The 21944-nt window shown below is 43.7% G+C and overlaps 1 protein-coding gene across 1 annotated transcript in view; it reads right to left on the bottom strand.

Moving 5' to 3' along the window:
* exoc4 (exocyst complex component 4) overlaps positions 1-21944 on the bottom strand; it is a 298597-nt gene that overhangs the window by 235054 nt on the left and 41599 nt on the right. The window contains exon 7 of the mRNA XM_071332146.1: positions 11677-11851. Coding sequence (XP_071188247.1) covers positions 11677-11851 — 175 coding nt within the window. The remainder of the gene's footprint in view (positions 1-11676; positions 11852-21944) is intronic.

Here is a 21944-nt window from a genome sequence, read left to right as displayed (position 1 = left end):
AGATATTTCTAGACGTGTTCTGTAAGAACAGACAGACGACATCCATCCTTGATTTGCTAATCGCACCTTAGCTCCAAAGGTCCTCACCACTGCTCATTAAAAGCATGAATCTGCACTCCGGGCACACAGCTGCGACGGCTGGCGGATCAACTCGGTAGCCTAGCCATCCTGGAGACGCCATGGCATCATAGTGGAATACACAAGCGCTAGGCTAATTAGAAAACTCAGACACGTTGGACTATGTTGTCGCAAGGTTAAAGGTCAGGCCGTGCTGAGAGGGGGACCGTAACAAGCCATGCCAAGTATAGGTCAAACATGGTCCCTATGGGTGATTGTGGTGAGGGATTCAGCAGGCTCTTATGAGACAGGGTCTTTGGTCTCAGTCAAACCATATGGTCTTAGATCATCTGATGGCAGGTGGAGGTTTTTTGTCCGTGTTTATTGAAGGATTTCTTGGTTTTTACCTAAATATTTTCTAAGTACATAATGCTGTTGCTTGCAACTGCTGTTCAGGTTCAAGGGAAAATCTGACCAAACTTGTCAAAGTGGAGTTTAGACAAGTATGATTCTTGGCACGCTTGATGATTTGGTTTAGATAAGTATGATTCTTGGCACGCTTGATGATTTGGTTTAGATAAGTATGATTCTTGGCACGCTTGATGATTTGGTTTAGATAAGTATGATTCTTGGCACGCTTGATGATTTGGTTTAGATAAGTATGATTCTTGGCACGCTTGATGATTTGGTTTAGATAAGTATGATTCTTGGCACGCTTGATGATTTGGTTTAGATAAGTATGATTCTTGGCACGCTTGATGATTTGGTTTAGATAAGTATGATTCTTGGCACGCTTGATGATTTGGTTTAGATAAGTATGATTCTTGGCACGCTTGATGATTTGGTTTAGATAAGTATGATTCTTGGCACCCTTGATGATTTGGTTTAGATAAGTATGATTCTTGGCACCCTTGATGATTTGGTTTAGATAAGTATGATTCTTGGCACGCTTGATGATTTGGTTTAGATAAGTATGATTCTTGGCACGCTTGATGATTTGGTTTAGATAAGTATGATTCTTGGCATGCTTGATGATTTGGTTTAGAAAAGTATGATTCTTGGTACGCTTGATGATTTGGTTTAGATAAGTATGATTCTTGGCACGCTTGATGATTTGGTGGCAGAGACAACCGTATCCAATGTGACTGGATCTAGTGGGATTATAGTGTATGTATGATACATTGAAAGATTCTGAGTGCCTCTAATTTCATAAGAGAACTTCAGAAGACCTTGAGACACAGTGTGATGGATTTTTAAAAAACACCGATGTTCACAGAGGGAGGCATCAAGTGAAGTGGTGCAAGCTTGGAATATAGAAGCCTAATAACGGGGGCTCATTGCCGTGAAAAATCAATACATTTATTCACACACTGTATCTCGATGGAAAAGTGACAGCACAGACAACACGGTTCCACTCCCTAACTGACACCAATACTGAGAATTACCAGCCGCTCTTTAAAGCCCCAATCAATATCTCATCCACACTTAAAGCACGCTGGGGAAGCACAGCCGGCATTTCCAAACAGGGATCAAGACCATTGCTACATGGCTCTTGGCTTTCAAAAAGCCCATGTTAACCTACTCCATACTGTGCCTTCCTGGAGCCAGTCGCTCGGTGGAATAAGAGAAGTCTCAGCTCAGGCCGTGTAACTGCGTGCCCTCTCGTGTCTCTGTCAGATCCGGTGTCCGTCTCAGAGCATGCCAAGTGGAAAGGTCAACACGACTCCACACTTCTCAAAGTGGAGGGAAAAAATGAATCATCTAGAGGCTTCCATTTATAGGCTATTCTATCAATTGAGTGTGTAGCTACAAGGTGGAGAGAAGAGAGGGGGAATAACAAGATACGCTGGAGAAACTGCCAACAAGATGGCTTCCGCTGGGCTAATATACACCTTACCAAGAGCCAACAACTTACCCCCATCTCTCCAAGCACACCTTATCCCCTGTGAGAGATACTACAGAGCCTTCAGAAAGGGTTCATACCCCTCGACTTATTCCACAGTGTTGTGTTAGAGCCTGAATTCAACATGAATAAAATATGTTTTATTCCTCTCATCTACACACAGTACTCCATAATGACAAAGTGAAAACATGTTTTTAGAATTGTTTGCTAATTTATTGAAAATGAAATACAGAAACATCTCATTTACATAATTATTCACACCCCTGAGTCAATACATGTTAGAATCACCTTTGGCAGCAATTACAGCTGTGAGTCTTGCTTGGTAAGTCTCTAAGAGCTTTGCACACCAGGATTGCACAATATCTGCACATTATTATTATTTTTTTAATTCTCTAAGCTCTGTCAAGTTGGTTGTTGATCATTGCTAGACTGCCTTTTTCACGTCTTGCCATAGATTTTCAAGCCGATTTAAGTCGGACAATAACCTGGCCTTGTGTTTTAGGTTATCGTCCTGCTGAAAGGTGAATTTGTTTCCCATTGTCTGTAGAAAAACAGACAACCAGATGTTCCTCTAGGATATTGCCTGTGCTTAGCTCCATTCCGTTTCTTTTGTCCTAAAACAATATCCCTACTCCTTGCCGATGAAAAGCATACTTATAACATGATGCAGCCACCAACATGTTTAAAAATATGAAGAGTGGTACTCAGTGATGTGTTGGATTTGCCACAAACATAACACTTCGTATTCAGAAATGAAGGTCATTTCTTTGCCACATTTTTTTAAGTTTTACTTTAGCGCTTTATTGCAAACAGGATGCATGTTTTGGAATATTTGTATTCTGTACAGGCTTCCTTCTTTTCACTCTATCATTTAGGTTAGTATTGTGGACTACAATGTTGTTGATATCCTCAATTCTATCACAGCCATTAAACTCTATAACTGTTTTAAAGTCACCATGGGCCTCATGGTGAAATCCCTGAGCGGTTTCCTTCCTCTCCGCGAAATGAGTTAGGAACGATGCCTGTATCTTTGTAGTGACTGGGTGTATTGAAATTAATAACTTCACCATGCTCAAACGGATATTCAATGTCTGCTTTTTTTTGTTTTACCAATCTACCAATAGGTGCTCTTCTGTTGCGAGGCATTGGAAAACCTCCCTGGTATTTGTCGTTGAATGTGTGTTTGAACTTCACTGCTCAACTGAGGTACCATACGGATAATTGTATGTGTGGGGTACAGAGATGAGGAAGTCATTCAAAAATCATGTTAAAGACTATTATTGCACACAGAGTGAGTGAGTCCATGCAACTTATTATGTGACTTGTTTACTCCTGGACTTATTTAGGCTTGCCATGACAAAGGGGTTGAATACTTCACTTTAATATTCACTCAAGACATTTCAGCTTTTCATTTTGAATTAATTTGTATATACTTAGACATTATGGGGTATTGTGTGTAGGCCAGTGACACAAATCCTACATTTTATCCATTTTAAATTCAGTCTGTAGCACAAATAAAAATGTGGAAAAAGTCAAGGGGTGTCAATACTTTCTGCAGGTACTGTAGCTAGATAAAGATGTTTGAGGGCAGATGCTTAACTTCAGCAAACTAGTGCTGAGCGATTAACAAACATTACGGGGGGGAGGTGTTATTAAACAACTAATTGACTGACGTCGGTTCAATTACTTAAATTCCAATAACTATGTGGAACACTGGGCTGAAGACAGTTGTAGATTTCATTTAGCAAATATTCAACCTAGTTCAGCGCAGAAACGTGGAAATGAACTACAATGAACATAATCCATTGCACCTGTTTTTTCCATCTCGGACAAAGACTGACGAGAGAGGAAGAGGCAAAGCAAGAGATTTCACTAGCGCCAAGATCTGTCCAAAATAATCCCAATGTGTTTGCCGCCTGCCTTCCTGTCTTTGGGACAACGACTCCTATTTGTTATGGTGGAGACATGAGCATCTCATCTTTATATACAGATCTCTGGACAGATTCACTTTTACACCTAATACGTTAGGTTAGATACACACAGACCGCATGAGAGAGGAAAGAACACAACGACGAGAGGGACAGAGAGGGTTTGTGAAAGTATGCAGTTTCTACTTCGTAGAACAATGATTTAGTCAGACAGCTCTGCAGCGTGCTTCGGCAGCCTAGCTCAATAGGATGGCTAAACACCGTATGGGGAGAACATACAGCGTATTCGGAAAGTATTCAGACGCCTTGACTTTTTCCACATTTTGTTACGTTATAGCCTTATTCTAAAATGGATTAAATTGGTGGTTCCAAACTTATACTTAAGAATGATGGAGGCCACTGTGTTCTTGGGGACATTCAACGCTGCAGAAATATTTTGGTACCCTTCTCCAGATCTGTGCATCGAGACAGTCCTGTCTCGGAGCTCTACAGACAATTCCTTCGACCTCGTGGCTTGGTTTTGCTCTAACATGCACTATCAACTGTTGGATCTTATATAGACAGTTGTGTGCCTTTTCAAATCATGTCCAATCAAGTTGTAGAAATATCTCAAGGATGATCAAAGGAAACAGGATGCACCTGAGCACAATTTCAAGTCTCATAGCAAAAACTCTGAATTATGTAAATCGTGTAATTATGTTTTTTTTGTAAACATTTCTGAAAACCTGTTTTTGCTTTGTCATTGCGGGGTATTGTGTGTAGCTTGGATTTTTTTTTAGAGATGATGACTAAATAATAAAGTTATCAAATAAAATAATAATATACACAACTGAAATATTTAATTATTTCATAGTAATTTTCTATTTTTCTTTTGATGTCTACCCAATGTGGACCTGACAGACACAAATAGAATATTTTCAATGTTTGGATATTGAATGTTCACTATTTTGGCCTTTGGAATTTCCATGAAAAAGCTCTAAAATCAAAGTAATGTCATTATTTTAAAAAGTTATCGAAAACCATGATAATTTTTTTTCATAATCGAACCAACCTCAAAAAGCACTAATAACTCAGCACTACAGCACAGACGTGAACAAGAGACAACAACTGTCGAAAAGATGGCCGCCACTAATTTACACCTAGACAAGACCCAACAGCATCTCAACACACACCTGAGCCACTAGCTAATATATAGATGCTAGTGCACAACTGCTAGTCTTCAGAACACACCTGAAATAACAAGAGACAACATAGACAACTGCCAAAAAGATCTAATCTACACCTAGACAAGGGCCAACAACATCTCACCACACACACCTGAGCATAGATACTAGCTAGTAGAGATGTTTCATGATAGTGGGTACGTTTCACACCTGCAGACTGCAAGGACACACACACACACACACACACACACACACACACACACACACACCAGGCCGCTGCAGGGTGGAATATGGGAACTATAGCACCCCACTGTCAGAGTAGAGGCAGGGCAGACTGCAAGGACACACAAGTGCACACACACAAGTGCACACACACAAGTCGACACACACAAGCCGACACACACGCTCACACACGCTCACCAGGCCGCTGCAGGGTGGAATATGTGAACTATAGCACCCCACTATCAGAGTAGAGGCAGGGCAAAGAGTAGCCTGCCATACAGCCTCCCTCAGGAATCTACACTGCTGCCAGACTGTCAAGCATGAACATGTGCCACTGCCAGACTATCAGGCATGAACATGTGCTGCTGCCAGACTATCAGGCATGAACATGTGCTGCTGCTAGACTATCAGACATGAACATGTGCTGCTAGACTATCAGGCATGAACATGTGCTGCTGCTAGACTATCAGGCATTAACATGTGCTGCTGCTGCTAGACTATCAGGCATTAACATGTGCTGCTGCCAGACTATCAGGCATTAACATGTGCTGCTGTCATACTGAGTTTGTCTCTTGAAGGGAGCAGGAAGGAGGGGGGAGAGGGTAGAGAGAGGGATAGAGGAAGGGAGGGGGAAAGAGATAGAGCGAAATGGTGATTGAGGGAGAGAAAGAGAGAGGGATGGAAAGAAATTGGGATAAGAAGGATTGAGAGAGGGAGTGGGAGAGAAGGAGAGACTCACAAAGATACAATCGTCCAGAAAATAATAACACGAATGACTGAATAAGAAAACCTCATTTCACATAATGAGTATTCTAATCAAGAGATGACATTATCGCACATCGCGGCGGCGGGGGAGTGAGGAGCCCCTGGCAACCTGGGGTTGGCAGAGCGGAGGCAGCGGTAGCAGCTCTAGTGCCCGCGCCGCTGGAGAGCGAACGGCTTAATGCCTTCCATTAACACAAAGGCACAGCACAGCCGCGCAATACCTCCACTCCCTCCTCTCTCTTTCTCCAACTCTCTTTAACTCTCTATCCATCTTCCCTGACACAAACTCTTTCATGTGCCTTTATTTTAGTATTGTATTTAGGACAACCGACTGTACACTAATAGTTGTACTAGTTCCCATCCTGACAGACACCTAGTTTAGTTTGCTGATGACACTGCCTTGATCAGCCTGTTGCATGATGATGAGGAACCCCATGGCCCGGTCCTAGATGACTTTGTAGAGTGGTGTGAGGAATCACACTTGGTCCTCAATACCAACAAGACCAAAGAGATGTGCATAGACTTCAGGAAGAGAACACCACCTACCTCTGAAACAGGTCAGAACATAGAGAAATACACATATCTGGCTGTCCTCTTGGACAATAAGCTTCAGTGTAGTAAATGTGCAGATCTGATCTACAAAAAGAGTCAGAGACTGTACTTTCTCAACAAGCTGGGATCTTTAATTGTTGACTGGACTATACTGACTCTGTTTTACAGATCTTTCATTGAGACTATTTCAACTTTTCCTATTGTTTGTTGGTTTAGCAAGACCACTGTCAACCAGAGAAACATGCTGAGAAGGATTATCACCACGTCAAGCAAAGTACTAGGAGTCAAACAGACAGGCCTGAACGAGATCTTTAAGGTCAGGGCCATCAGCAAGGCTCACTAAATATTTTTGACCCAAGCCACCCCCTGTACCCAGACTTTGAACTACTCCCCTCTGGGTGCAGGTATAGGGTACCCCCCCCCCAGCAGGAATAACAGAACTAGACAATAATGTGTGTCAGGTGTGATATCCCTCCTAAACAGCTCGATCCTATCGACCCAGTAAGGCCAGCAGGCTAGTCTCTTTTTATTGGTATGTAACTGTTATGAATGTTGTATTGTCAATTTGTTGTCTACTGTATTTAAACGGCACTTTAAACGTGTACATGATACTGGAACAACATGTCCCCATGGGGACAATAAAGTCAGTAAAGTGGAGTTGCCGTGGAGAGGGTAGGTGATTGAGCCAATTGGAAGCTCGGGGGTGATTAGGTAGCCAATGGCCATAGTTGTACAGTATGAAGGGTCAGATTTGGATTTTAGCCTATTTTATAAAAGTCCATCCAACCATCTATCCATCTGACTGGCTTTGAGAGTATACAACGCCAACCCTACAGTTCCCACCCCTCTATCTGTCTATGCCCATCTCTTCATATTCTCCTCCAAACAGAGCTGAAACACCGGTGACTAAACTGGCAGGCAATCAGTTGGCCCAGCCAAATCACGACTCTGTTTATCCAGTACTAACCAAATCACAGCTTAGTGTAAGGACCAATTTTGAGCCAATCAAGGGGCCTGGGTCTTAGATAATCAATGTTCAATAAGACAGAGCATTTGTCCTCAGTTCCACTAAAGAAGGCTTTGGACAAAATGTGATTCAAGTCTAGCTGCGTCTTCGAGCCCTAAGGCCTGCCTGCCCGACCGTCCGCAGTTAGCTCAGGGCCGCCTTAGCAACAGTTGGCATGGCGGAGGCACTGCTTTTCATTCTGAGTGGTTTTGAGGGGTGAAAAAAGTGAGAGAATGAGAGAGAGAATGAGAGAGAGAATGAGTGAGAGAGAGAGAGAGAGAAAACGCAAAAGAAAAGAAAATATGATGAAAAAATGTGCTCAAGGTCACCGTCTGACTCCTGGTCTGATGGAGTGATGATAAGCCCATATACTCAATCCCAGTGTGCACCTCTCTCTCCCTTTACTCTCCTCCCTCTCAGTCACCCCTCTCCACCGGTCTGTGCCCATCTCTCTCTAGCTCTCTCCCTCCCTCTCCCTCCCTCCCGCTCGCTCCCCCACCCCCGCTCGCTCACGCCCCCCACCCCCGCTCGCTCACGCCCCCCACCCCCGCGCTCACGCTCCCCACCCCCGCGCTCACGCTCCCTCTTGCTCGCTCCCTCTCTCCCTCCCTTTCCTCTCAAAAGCAAAGGGAGAGAACGCTAGCCCTCAGAGACTTGGAACGAGACGAAAACAAGGAAGAGAAAAGATGTGAGGGAGAAAATAAGAGATAAGAAAAGAGCAGAGTGTAAAATAGAAAAGAGGAACAAACTCTGCTGTCAACTCTTCACTGTGTCCCTCAGGAGGTCTACCTCACATGATGCGAACTAGGAGACTCACTGTTCTGACATCAACTACAATGACACACACCCATGTAGCCTCACCTTTAGTGACGAAAATGTTTCACATCTTTACTAATGCAGATTGACTATTTACTGTACACGTTCATTGTAGAAATCAATCTGGTTCTTCATATGCGGGCCGGGGGGTGTGTGACTGTGACAGCATGTCGTATCCATAGCAGGAGGGATGTAGGCTAATTCCTTGAGAGAATGCTGTACACTCTGTGTGTGTTGTGCATCCAGCTATGAATCCTGGCAGTGTTTCACCCAACACTCGTTTGTGCAGCCAGTCAATCTTGTCTTTCTTTTCAAAGAAGAGATTATTCTTGTGGAACGAGTGCTGAGAACATGAAAATACGTCAGTTGAAATGCAGTTCCTCAGCTATCTATACACAAACGTGCGCAAGGACCACGCTGCACGAGCAAAAAAAAAAAACACATTGAAAAATACACACACAATCAAACAAACACACACACATTCAAACACACCCACGATGCTGACTAGGAGAGTGATGTTGGCACAAGATGGAGGGAATGTTGGAGCAAAACTAACGAAACAGTTAATGAAAATGTACGCTTAATCCAGTATAAACGAAGGTATAGAACTTATTATACCAGAGACAAAATTCACAACGGCAGAGTCATGTCTTAAGTGTAAAACTAATAATGACTCATTAATCCTATTAAGCCTTCTGGGAACACTATGAATTCCAAAAGTTATGGGCGGAGCTAGAAAGTTGTCTGTCAGAAGTGTTACAATGTAAACACACTTGTTAATCCGTCTGTCTGCGTATTTCAAGACCTGGCATATGGGGTGTGGTCAGACACCCAACGGCCTGGACGATTCTCTTCTCATTACTCTTCTGGAATAAACTTAGAGTAAAAACCTGGAAATCAATCTCCATCATTAACACAATGGAAACATGATTTATTATTGAAATAATGAAATTAATGGGTACAATTTAAGGTCAAGTGGCAAACAATAACGCAGGCACTAGGGATGGGGGTGTGACCAGGCACTAGGGATGGGGGTGTGACCAGGCACTAGGGATGGGGGTGTGACCAGGCACTAGGGATGGGGGTGTGACCAGGCACTAGGGATGGGGGTGTGACCAGGCACTAGGGATGGGGGTGTGACCAGGCACTAGGGATGGGGGTGTGACCAGGCACTAGGGATGGGGGTGTGACCAGGCACTAGGGATGGGGGTGTGACCAGGCACTAGGGATGGGGGTGTGACCAGGCACTAGGGATGGGGGTGTGACCAGGCACTAGGGATGGGGGTGTGACCAGGCACTAGGGATGGGGGTGTGACCAGGCACTAGGGATGGGGGTGTGACCAGGCACTAGGGATGGGGGTGGGAGCATGTGGGTCTGGACAGATGAGATGTAGTCGCTTTTTGTGTGTCTCTAAGTTGTTGTTCGTATGTGTATGTTTGTATCTGCTGTACAAAAAACAAATGTAAAAAAAGATAAACATATTTTTTTTTTTTAAATGATGCTACCTATGAGGGTATACCTATGCTACCTAAGGCAAGACTCACTGACATTCTGTGTGTGCGCGTGTGTGTGTGTGTGTGTGTGTGTGTGTGTGTGTGTGTGTGTGTGTGTGTGTGTGTGTCTGCTTTCACAGTCCTACACACAGCTCTGGGCTGCATATAAAGAAACCAGATTGATTTTTACAATGAACGTGTACAGTAAATAGTCAATCCACATTAGTAAAGATTGTGGTCACTAAAGGTAAGGCTATATGGGTTTGTGTCACTGGAAGCCTAATCCATACAGACCAAGCTACATGGCAGCAGACTGGTCTGGAGTGAGCAGTCAGAGACCATATCTAGAAAACCAGTCCTAGAACCATGATGTGGATCCTCACTCCTCCATCTGTAGTTTGACTGTAGGCTCTTTAATGCTCAGAGCTCAAGCTGGAGCCCAGCCATCACTCACATGTGTGACGGGATAATACCCTGGAGCTACACCTCACAATGACTCTCTCCACAGGGGAAAGCTAGCTACACGTTACTGGAACGCTTCCCCAGTGTAACTGGCTGTTCCCGAGCCAGCGTCCCCTCTGGCTCCTCCGTTTCATCATCAGACCTGTGTTCCGTTCTCATCCTTCCCCTCGTTTCAACACTTCACTACACTCTGAAATGTGTCCACCTACACACATGCTTATGTCTTAGAACGCGATGGAAGAAATCAAGCGCTATGGATTTCATCATCGTGTCAGATTAGGAATAGAAAAAAATACAAATAATACAGTGGGGTTGATTTTAGTTGTGACACACACAGGAAAAGACACTTCCCCTGATTGCCTGGTTTAATTGCAGTCCTTTAATTGGTGCGTGTCGGCTGCACTGTGTTTGCTCTCTGCTCCCGTCTGATTGGCTGAGGAGATGAGCAGCTGTTTGGAAGTAACCTATGACAGATCCCTGAGGAATGCCCATGTAAGTCAGGCACCCCCAGCACTCACTGACTAGACTATGGGAGATAGTTTTTGTGTGTGCTTGTGTGTGTTTAAATATTTGTGTGTGTGTGTGTGTGTGTGTGTGTGTGTGTGTGTGTGTGTGTGTGTGTGTGTGTGTGTGTGTGTGTGTGTGTGTTTCAATGTGTTTTTTTTTATACAACTGTGTGTACTTGCGCGTGCCAGCGTGGTCCGTGCACACGTTTGTGTATAGACATTGACTGGCTGCACAAACGAGTGTTGGGTGAAACATTCATAGATGGATGCACAACACACACAGAGTGTACAGCATTCTCTCAAGGAATTAGCCTACATCCCTCCTGCTATGGATACGACATGCTGTCACAGTCACACACCCCCCGGCCCGCATATGAAGAACCAGATTGATTTCTACAATGAACGTGTACAGTAAATAGTCAATCAGCATTAGTAAAGATTTGTCACTAAAGGTAAAGCTATATCTGTTCTTGTCATTGTAGTTCATGTCAGAACAGTGAGTCTTGTCTCTCCTAGTTGCATCATGTGGGATCATTCTTGCTCATGGAAGCCTAATCTATGCTTTCACAGTCTAAAGGTTTAACCACGTGTGCAAATCATCTGCTGCCAAATCATCCGTGAATCTTTATGGATACACAGAACGGCAGATGGATCTTTGTTGATATTTTTTATTTGTGTGTGTGTGTGTGTGTGTGTGTGTGTGTGTGTGTGTGTGTGTGTGTGTGTGTGTGTGTGTGTGTGTGTGTGTGTTGCAGGGATTCGGGACTGTGATGGATTCAAAACATTTTAAACTTGAACTGACCTGGAGCACGGTCTGGATCTTAGCAGAGACGTCGGCTTGTTCATAGAGCTTGATGCCCTCCTGGGCTCCGTTGGGGGACACCACGATCTGCTGCAGGTGGGCCAGCACCACACTGTGGGCCGCAGCCACCGCGTTGAACTTGTCAAACAGCAGCTCCAGCAGTTCCAGCAGCAGCCTGCAGAGGGCAGCAGAGATAGAGGATGTGGTGAGGACGGCTGGTGGGACAACAGGTGAAGAAGCTGTGATACACAGCCCAAACATTGGCCCCGTTAGATTACTCATAATGCCTCCTTCCTTCCTTCTGAAATTACTTCAAGGGAGGAAAGGAATGATACATTTGAAGAGTATTGGAACAGGGCCCTAAGATGCAGCAGGTACTAAGGCCCAGTTTGAATTCCTTTCAAATGCATCCTTTCTTCCTTGCTAGGGTTTCACCTCAGTGTTAGAGTGATTACGTTAAGGAAGGGAAGAGGGTTGATATTCGAACAGCAATTCAAACTGTTCTTATCCGTTCATCCCAGGTCAGTTGTATTGTGAGGCACACACAGGTGTAGAGTTAGAACAGACAACTGATCCTGGACCACTGATGGTGGACCATCAGGAGGTCTCTCCAAGGCAGCACCACTCCTGTCAGCCTGCAGGTCTAAAAGCTCCTCTCTACTCTCATTGACTCGCATTCAATAATTGACTACTAACGGACAAGCTAATGCATAGTAGTCAAAACCATTCTGACCTCAGCTCAATGCTAAAGCTAAATCATGAATTTATATTTCTGATTCAAACCTGCTCGTTAGTAGAGTACTTCAGCCTCCACCAGTCCACACAAGGACCAATCTTTCAATGTAAAGAGGGAAAATTCAATAAGTGTTCTTTTAATTGTGGTTGGTTAAGTGCATATATCTGTTGGAACAGGAGTGAAGCAGTTCGTTGTAGTAAGGTACTACATATCTGAGGAGAAGTATTTAACAATGTAAGCATTCTCTCTAAGCATACTGTATTCTGACCTGAAATATACAACACTAGAGCCTAGAGAGGAAAAGTGACCCAACAGGTACTGAAGAGAAGCCGTCAGCCCACCGAGCCAGGCATTAGCTTTCAGTTTAGAGTCTTCTCAGGCCAGATAAGGCTTTGTACATGTGGCGTTAACCAACCTGCCTCAGCAACAATTAGAATTCATTAACTTAATAAACATTCATAAATCTACTTCAATCGGCAGACAAAAGGAGCCTCATCCGGGTAGCTGGTTTAGGCTGAGCGGTTGAAAAGAACAGTGGAGGTACTGGCAGAGTGCTTCCCCAGTCGCACAGAGGCAGCTGGCTCTGACTACAATTAGCAGCATCTGTCAAAGTCTCTGGTTCCACTAGGACTCACACACATCTGGTGGTCTTTTGTTTTCAGGGATGTGGGGACACTTCTGACTTTATTTACTGAGGAAGGTTGGGTTAAACCCCGTGCCGGATCTGAACGGTACGTATACACCAGAGGAGGTACTGTGTGGAATGAAGAGTGAGTGAATGACTGAGTGAGTTCGGGAGAGACATGGGATCTTCGCCTACCTTTTTAAACTTTAGACGAATGTTACATAAAAAAATATTGGGTGGGGGAAAATGAAGGATGTGAGAAAGAGAGATGGATGGAGGGTGTTTGGTTGGTAGTCCATCACTAGACTGGTAGACAGGGAGGGAGGATGTTATGAACGTTTAGAGACAGACAGACAGACAGGGAGTATGTTATGAATGGTTAGGGACAGGCAGACAGGAATGGAGTATGTTATGGACAGACAGACAGGGAGGGAGGGAGTATGTTAGGGACAGACAGACAGGGTGGGAGGGAGTATGTTAGGGACAGACAGACAGGGAGGGAGGGAGTATGTTAGGGACAGACAGACAGGGAGGGAGGGAGTATGTTAGGGACAGACAGGGAGGGAGGGAGTATGTTATGGACAGACAGACAGGGAGGGAGGGAGTATGTTAGGGACAGACAGACAGGGTGGGTGTAGGGAGGGAGTATGTTAGGGACAGACAGACAGGGTGGGTGTATGTTATGAATGGTTAGGGACAGACAGACAGGGAGGGAGGGAGTATGTTAGGGACAGACAGACAGGGAGGGAGGGAGTATGTTAGGGACAGACAGGGAGGGAGGGAGTATGTTATGGACAGACAGACAGGGAGGGAGGGAGTATGTTAGGGACAGACAGACAGGGTGGGTGTATGTTATGAATGGTTAGGGACAGACAGACAGGGTGGGTGTATGTTATGAATGGTTAGGGACAGACAGAGAGGGAGGGAGGGAGTATGTTAGGGACAGGCAGACAGGGAGAGTGTATGTTATGAATGGTTAGGGACAGGCACACACACACATGCACATCACACATCTTACACACACACACACACACACACACACACACACACACACACACACACACACACACACACACACACACACACACACACACACACACACACACACACACACACACACTCACACTCACACAGCCCCCCCACCAGGTTCTGACCTTTCACCTGTTCTCTTCCCTCATTCCTCGTTCGATGTGATGAATCTCTGGTTTTACAGAGCAGAGAAGGAGAGAGAGAGCCCCATTCGCCTCATTATCTCACACAGCAGGCCATTCTAATAGATCTTCTCAATTCCCTGAAATCCTGCTCCTTATTTCCCAGAAGGATGGAACACACGGACACCCAGGTGATGGACGGCAGAGAGAGGGGCTCCGGAGCGAGGAGGGATCACGCACTGCGGTCAAGCGGTCATTCAGGGTGTGTGTGTGTATGTGTTTAAGTGTGAATGAGTCTGTGTGTTAATACATATGTGTGTGTTGAGTGAAAGAGAATGTGTGTGTGTGTGTGTGTGTGTGTGTGTGTGTGTGTGTGTGTGTGTGTGTGTGTGTGTGTGTGTGTGTGTGTGTTTAGCATGCAGTGTGAGGTGGGCTAGCTGGGACCCTAACTCACCCAGGAGAATGTTATTTATTGTCGCCTGTAGTGTCTTCACGGGAACCATTACGCTAAGTGACTGTGCCAGGTCATCACACACACACACACACACACACACACACACACACACACACACACACACACACACACACACACACACACACACACACACACACACACACACACACACACACACACACACACTGGCTATATGAAATAAACTGTCTATATGATCAGCCAAAGTCCAAAACATAGCTAGTTGCATCATCAGACATACTGTATGTACCAGGGTAGCAACATTCCCAGGCTTCCAACCCGGATTTCTAGACAACCTGGGGATTGGGGGAAAGTTATCAGAATGTTGCAAGTCTAACCAGGATAAACACCAACAGATCTTCAATATGACAATCCAATATGTCTGTGACACCATCTGGGTAGCTATCTTACTGTCCCCATGTCACCATGTCAACCAAATTCCTCTACTATTAGATTAGAAGAAGAGACAAAGCACAGGAGATCTGTATTCTGTATTCAAATCACAGGACTGCACACTGAGGATGTTTTACAGGAACCCTTTAGAGAAGCTGTGCAATACGCTGGGCATTGTCTACTGAACAGCACCATCTATGTGTTGCTCATTATGCAAGAAAGAACACCTTGCTACACTACTTCTATAGGGGTTTCCATAGCAACGGGCCTCGGCTTGAACTTGCGTGTGTGCACAAACACACGTACATACACACACTAAAGTAAAAAGGATATGGAGAAGGTGGGGTTGAAAACAAGTTGCACTGCGTTGTCTTATACTGGAGTCAGATGAGATTCAGCACACGATGGGAGCCAAGGCCTGACCCAACATCTCTGACAGAATAACACTTAGTCTATCTTTTAAATGATACAACATCAATGGATTGTGTGTGTGTGTGTGTGTGTGTGTGTGTGTGTGTGTGTGTGTGTGTGTGTGTGTGTGTGTGTGTCTACGCAAGCATCGTGGCATGTTTATGTTTAAAGCAGAGGTGTGTCTGTTTTTTCATGGTCTATGGCAAGTGTTGTCCCAAATGTCCTGCCTCTGTGTTTAACACCTGATTGGCTGTCTGACTAAACGTCTGACTATCCCTGGTGTTGCATAGCGTCCCAAAAATGTGTCCACTCGCTTTTGCCCTTGTTCACTCCCCTTAACAGATCAGAGACTAACTGGGTAGGTGTTAAAACTACCTAGTTTCCTCCATATTGACTAACTGGGTAGGTGTTAGTTAAAACTACCTAGTTTCCTCCATATTGACTAACTGGGTAGGTGTCAGTTAAAACTACCTAGTTTCCTCCATATTGACTAACTGGGTAGGTGTCAGTTAAAACTCTACCTAGTTTCCTCCATATTGACTAACTGGGTAGGTGTCAGTTAAAACTACCTAGTTTCCTCCATAATGACTAACTGGGTAGGTGTCAGTTAAAACTCTACCTAGTTTCCTCCATATTGACTAACTGGGTAGGTGTTAAAACTCTACCTAGTTTCCTCCATATTGACTAACTGGGTAGGTGTCAGTTAAAACTCTACCTAGTTTCCTCCATATTGACTAACTGGGTAGGTGTTAGTTAAAACTCTACCTAGTTTCCTCCATAATGACTAACTGGGTAGGTGTCAGTTAAAACTACCTAGTTTCCTACATAATGACTAACTGGGTAGGTGTTAAAACTCTACCTAGTTTCCTCCATAATGACTAACTGGGTAGGTGTCAGTTAAAACTACCTAGTTTCCTACATATTGACTAACTGGGTAGGTGTTAAAACTACCTAGTTTCCTCCATAATGACTAACTGGGTAGGTGTCAGTTAAAACTCTACCTAGTTTCCTACATAATGACTAACTGGGTAGGTGTCAGTTAAAACTACCTAGTTTCCTACATATTGACTAACTGGGTAGGTGTTAAAACTCTACCTAGTTTCCTCCATAATGACTAAATGGGTAGGTGTTAAAACTCTACCTAGTTTCCTCCATATTGACTAACTGGGTAGGTGTTAAAACTCTACCTAGTTTCCTCCATATTGACTAACTGGGTAGGTGTCAGTTAAAACTCTACCTAGTTTCCTCCATATTGACTAACTGGGTAGGTGTTAGTTAAAACTCTACCTAGTTTCCTCCATATTGACTAACTGGGTAGGTGTTAGTTAAAACTCTACCTAGTTTCCTCCATAATGACTAACTGGTTAGGTGTCAGTTAAAACTACCTAGTTTCCTCCATAATGACTAACTGGGTAGGTGTTAGTTAAAACTACCTAGTTTCCTCCATAATGACTAACTGGGCAGGTGTTAAAACTACCTAGTTTCCTCCATAATGACTAACTGGTTAGGTCTTAGTTAAAACTACCTAGTTTCCTCCATAATGACTAACTGGGTAGGTGTTAAAACTACCTAGTTTCCTCCATAATGACTAACTGGGTAGGTGTTAAAACTACCTAGTTTCCTCCATAATGACTAACTGGGTAGGTGTTAAAACTCTACCTAGTTTCCTCCATAATGACTAACTGGGTAGGTGTCAGTTAAAACTACCTAGTTTCCTCCATATTGACTAACTGGGTAGGTGTTAAAACTCTACCTAGTTTCCTCCATATTGACTAACTGGGTAGGTGTTAGTTAAAACTCTACCTAGTTTCCTCCATATTGACTAACTGGGTAGGTGTCAGTTAAAACTCTACCTAGTTTCCTCCATAATGACTAACTGGGTAGGTGTCAGTTAAAACTCTACCTAGTTTCCTCCATATTGACTAACTGGGTAGGTGTTAGTTAAAACTCTACCTAGTTTCCTCCATATTGACTAACTGGGTAGGTGTCAGTTAAAACTCTACCTAGTTTCCTCCATATTGACTAACTGGGTAGGTGTTAGTTAAAACTCTACCTAGTTTCCTCCATATTGACTAACTGGGTAGGTGTTAGTTAAAACTCTACCTAGTTTCCTCCATATTGACTAACTGGGTAGGTGTCAGTTAAAACTCTACCTAGTTTCCTCCATATTGACTAACTGGGTAGGTGTTAAAACTCTACCTAGTTTCCTCCATAATGACTAACTGGGTAGGTGTTAGTTAAAACTACCTAGTTTCCTCCATATTGACTAACTGGGTAGGTGCTAGTTAAAACTACCTAGTTTCCTCCATAATGACTAACTGGGTAGGTGTTAGTTAAAACTCTACCTAGTTTCCTCCATATTGACTAACTGGGTAGGTGTTAAAACTCTACCTAGTTTCCTCCATATTGACTAACTGGGTAGGTGTTAAAACTCTACCTAGTTTCCTCCATAATGACTAACTGGGTAGGTGTCAGTTAAAACTCTACCTAGTTTCCTCCATATTGACTAACTGGGTAGGTGTTAAAACTACCTAGTTTCCTCCATAATGACTAACTGGGTAGGTGTCAGTTAAAACTCTACCTAGTTTCCTCCATATTGACTAACTGGGTAGGTGTTAGTTAAAACTCTACCTAGTTTCCTCCATAATGACTAACTGGGTAGGTGTTAAAACTCTACCTAGTTTCCTCCATATTGACTAACTGGGTAGGTGTTACAACTACCTAGTTTCCTCCATAATGACTAACTGGGTAGGTGTCAGGTAAAACTACCTAGTTTCCTCCATATTGACTAACTGGGTAGGTGTTACAACTACCTAGTTTCCTCCATAATGACTAACTGGGTAGGTGTTAGTTAAAACTACCTAGTTTCCTCCATATTGACTAACTGGGTAGGTGCTAGTTAAAACTACCTAGTTTCCTCCATATTGACTAACTGGGTAGGTGTTAAAACTCTACCTAGTTTCCTCCATATTGACTAACTGGGTAGGTGTTAAAACTCTACCTAGTTTCCTCCATATTGACTAACTGGGTAGGTGTTAAAACTCTACCTAGTTTCCTCCATAATGACTAACTGGGTAGGTGTTAAAACTCTACCTAGTTTCCTCCATATTGACTAACTGGGTAGGTGTCAGTTAAAACTCTACCTAGTTTCCTCCATAATGACTAACTGGGTAGGTGTCAGTTAAAACTCTACCTAGTTTCCTCCATATTGACTAACTGGGTAGGTGTCAGTTAAAACTCTACCTAGTTTCCTCCATATTGACTAACTGGGTAGGTGTTAAAACTCTACCTAGTTTCCTCCATATTGACTAACTGGGTAGGTGTCAGTTAAAACTACCTAGTTTCCTACATAATGACTAACTGGGTAGGTGTTAGTTAAAACTCTACCTAGTTTCCTCCATATTGACTAACTGGGTAGGTGTCAGTTAAAACTCTACCTAGTTTCCTCCATATTGACTAACTGGGTAGGTGTTAAAACTCTACCTAGTTTCCTCCATAATGACTAACTGGGTAGGTGTTAAAACTCTACCTAGTTTCCTCCATATTGACTAACTGGGTAGGTGTTAAAACTCTACCTAGTTTCCTCCATATTGACTAACTGGGTAGGTGTTAAAACTACCTAGTTTCCTCCATATTGAATAACTGGGTAGGTGTTAGTTAAAACTCTACCTAGTTTCCTCCATAATGACTAACTGGGTAGGTGTCAGTTAAAACTCTACCTAGTTTCCTCCATATTGACTAACTGGGTAGGTGTTAGTTAAAACTCTACCTAGTTTCCTCCATAATGACTAACTGGGTAGGTGTCAGTTAAAACTCTACCTAGTTTCCTCCATATTGACTAACTGGGTAGGTGCTAGTTAAAACTACCTAGTTTCCTCCATAATGACTAACTGGGTAGGTGTTAGTTAAAACTCTACCTAGTTTCCTCCATATTGACTAACTGGGTAGGTGTTAAAACTCTACCTAGTTTCCTCCATAATGACTAACTGGGTAGGTGTTAAAACTCTACCTAGTTTCCTCCATATTGACTAACTGGGTAGGTGTTAAAACTCTACCTAGTTTCCTCCATATTGACTAACTGGGTAGGTGTTAAAACTCTACCTAGTTTCCTCCATAATGACTAACTGGGTAGGTGTTAAAACTCTACCTAGTTTCCTCCATATTGACTAACTGGGTAGGTGTTAAAACTCTACCTAGTTTCCTCCATAATGACTAACTGGGTAGGTGTTAAAACTCTACCTAGTTTCCTCCATATTGACTAACTGGGTAGGTGTTAGTTAAAACTACCTAGTTTCCTCCATAATGACTAACTGGGTAGGTGTTAAAACTATACCTAGTTTCCTCCATAATGACTAACTGGGTAGGTGTCAGTTAAAACTACCTAGTTTCCTCCATAATGACTAACTGGGTAGGTGTTAGTTAAAACTACCTAGTTTCCTCCATAATGACTAACTGGTTAGGTGTTAGTTAAAACTACCTAGTTTCCTACATAATGACTAACTGGGTAGGTGTTAGTTAAAACTACCTAGTTTCCTCCATATTGACTAACTGGGTAGGTGTTAGTTAAAACTACCTAGTTTCCTACATAATGACTAACTGGGTAGGTGTTAGTTAAAACTCTACCTAGTTTCCTCCATAATGACTAACTGGGTAGGTGTTAAAACTCTACCTAGTTTCCTCCATATTGACTAACTGGGTAGGTGTCAGTTAAAACTACCTAGTTTCCTACATAATGACTAACTGGGTAGGTGTTAAAACTCTACCTAGTTTCCTCCATATTGACTAACTGGGTAGGTGCTAGTTAAAACTACCTAGTTTCCTACATAATGACTAACTGGGTAGGTGTTAGTTAAAACTACCTAGTTTCCTCCATATTGACTAACTGGGTAGGTGCTAGTTAAAACTACCTAGTTTCCTACATAATGACTAACTGGGTAGGTGCTAGTTAAAACTACCTAGTTTCCTCCATATTGACTAACTGGGTAGGTGCTAGTTAAAACTACCTAGTTTCCTCCATATTGACTAACTGGGTAGGTGCTAGTTAAAACTACCTAGTTTCCTCCATATTGACTAACTGGGTAGGTGCTAGTTAAAACTACCTAGTTTCCTCCATATTGACTAACTGGGTAGGTGTTAGTTAAAACTCTACCTAGTTTCCTCCATATTGACTAACTGGGTAGGTGTTAGTTAAAACTCTACCTAGTTTCCTCCATATTGACTAACTGGGTAGGTGTCAGTTAAAACTCTACCTATTTTCCTCCATATTGCCTTCACCTATCCAGTCGTGTCAGATCCATGAAGGGGAGTAAACAACTAGGAAAGAGGAGAGGGAGATAACCATTCTGGAATGAAATGCAGCCAAGGCCTCAGCACTAACCTAAACCCAGTAGCCACAATGCTTCAGGACAGGTGAACCAACGACCACCTCTTGAAACGTGGAGAACGGCTAGGTTTAGAGGGCACAAGTTACACACACAGACACTGTGAAAACAGACGGAGAGAAAACTAGAGAAATGGGGGCCAAAAAAAAACAAGTGTTCATCTCAGCTGAAGGTAAGTGCTTTCTTAAGTGCCGTCATTATATCCCTTCTCTTCCAGTATATTTTGCTTTCCTGTTTTTTTTCTGCGGAGTGAATGAATGCTGAGGGAAAAAGCAGAGGCTGGGTCTTGGCTTTTTGGATTACTCCATTTCCTTAAATGAGGGAGTTATGAATAACGTGCGGGGAAACAGCTGGAATTGATCCAATGGGGTACAATAGAGGTGGAGGAGAAAACAGTGAAACAGCTTGCAATGAACGCACAGGGAGATGGAGAACAGAGGAGGCTGAGGAGATGGAGAACAGAGGAGACTGAGGAGATGGAGAACAGAGGAGGCTGAGGAGAGGGAGAACAGAGGAGAATGAGGAGAGGGAGAACAGAGGAGGCTGTTGAGAGGGAGAACAGAGGAGGCTGAGGAGAGGGAGAACAGAGGAGGCTGTTGAGAGGGAGAACAGAGGAGAATGAGGAGAGGGAGAACATAGGAGGCTGAGGAGATGGAGAACAGAGGAGGCTGTTGAGAGGGAGAACAGAGGAGAATGAGGAGAGGGTGAACAGAGGAGGCTGTTGAGAGGGAGAACAGAGGAGGCTGAGGAGAGGGAGAACAGAGGAGGCTGAGGAGAGGGAGAACAGAGGAGGCTGAGGAGATGAGGAACAGAGGAGGCTGAGGAGAGGGAGAAGAGAGGAGAATGAGGAGAGGGAGAACAGAGGAGGCTGAGGAGAGGATGAACAGAGAAGGCTGAGGAGATGGAGAACAGAGGAGGCTGTTGAGAGGGAGAACAGAGGAGGCTGAGGAGAGGGTGAACAGAGGAGGCTGAGGAGAGGGTGAACAGAGGAGGCTGAGGAGAGGGAGAACAGAGGAGAATGAGGAGAAGGAGAACAGAGGAGGCTGAGGAGAGGGAGAACAGAGGAGGCTGAGGAGATGGAGAACAGAGGAGGCTGAGG

The sequence above is a fragment of the Salvelinus alpinus genome, chromosome 11 (assembly GCF_045679555.1).
Source record: "Salvelinus alpinus chromosome 11, SLU_Salpinus.1, whole genome shotgun sequence".
NCBI classification, from domain to species: Eukaryota; Metazoa; Chordata; class Actinopteri; order Salmoniformes; family Salmonidae; genus Salvelinus; species Salvelinus alpinus.
The sequence above is the reverse complement of the archived record's forward strand: the minus strand, read 5'-3'. Positions and strand labels throughout refer to the sequence as shown.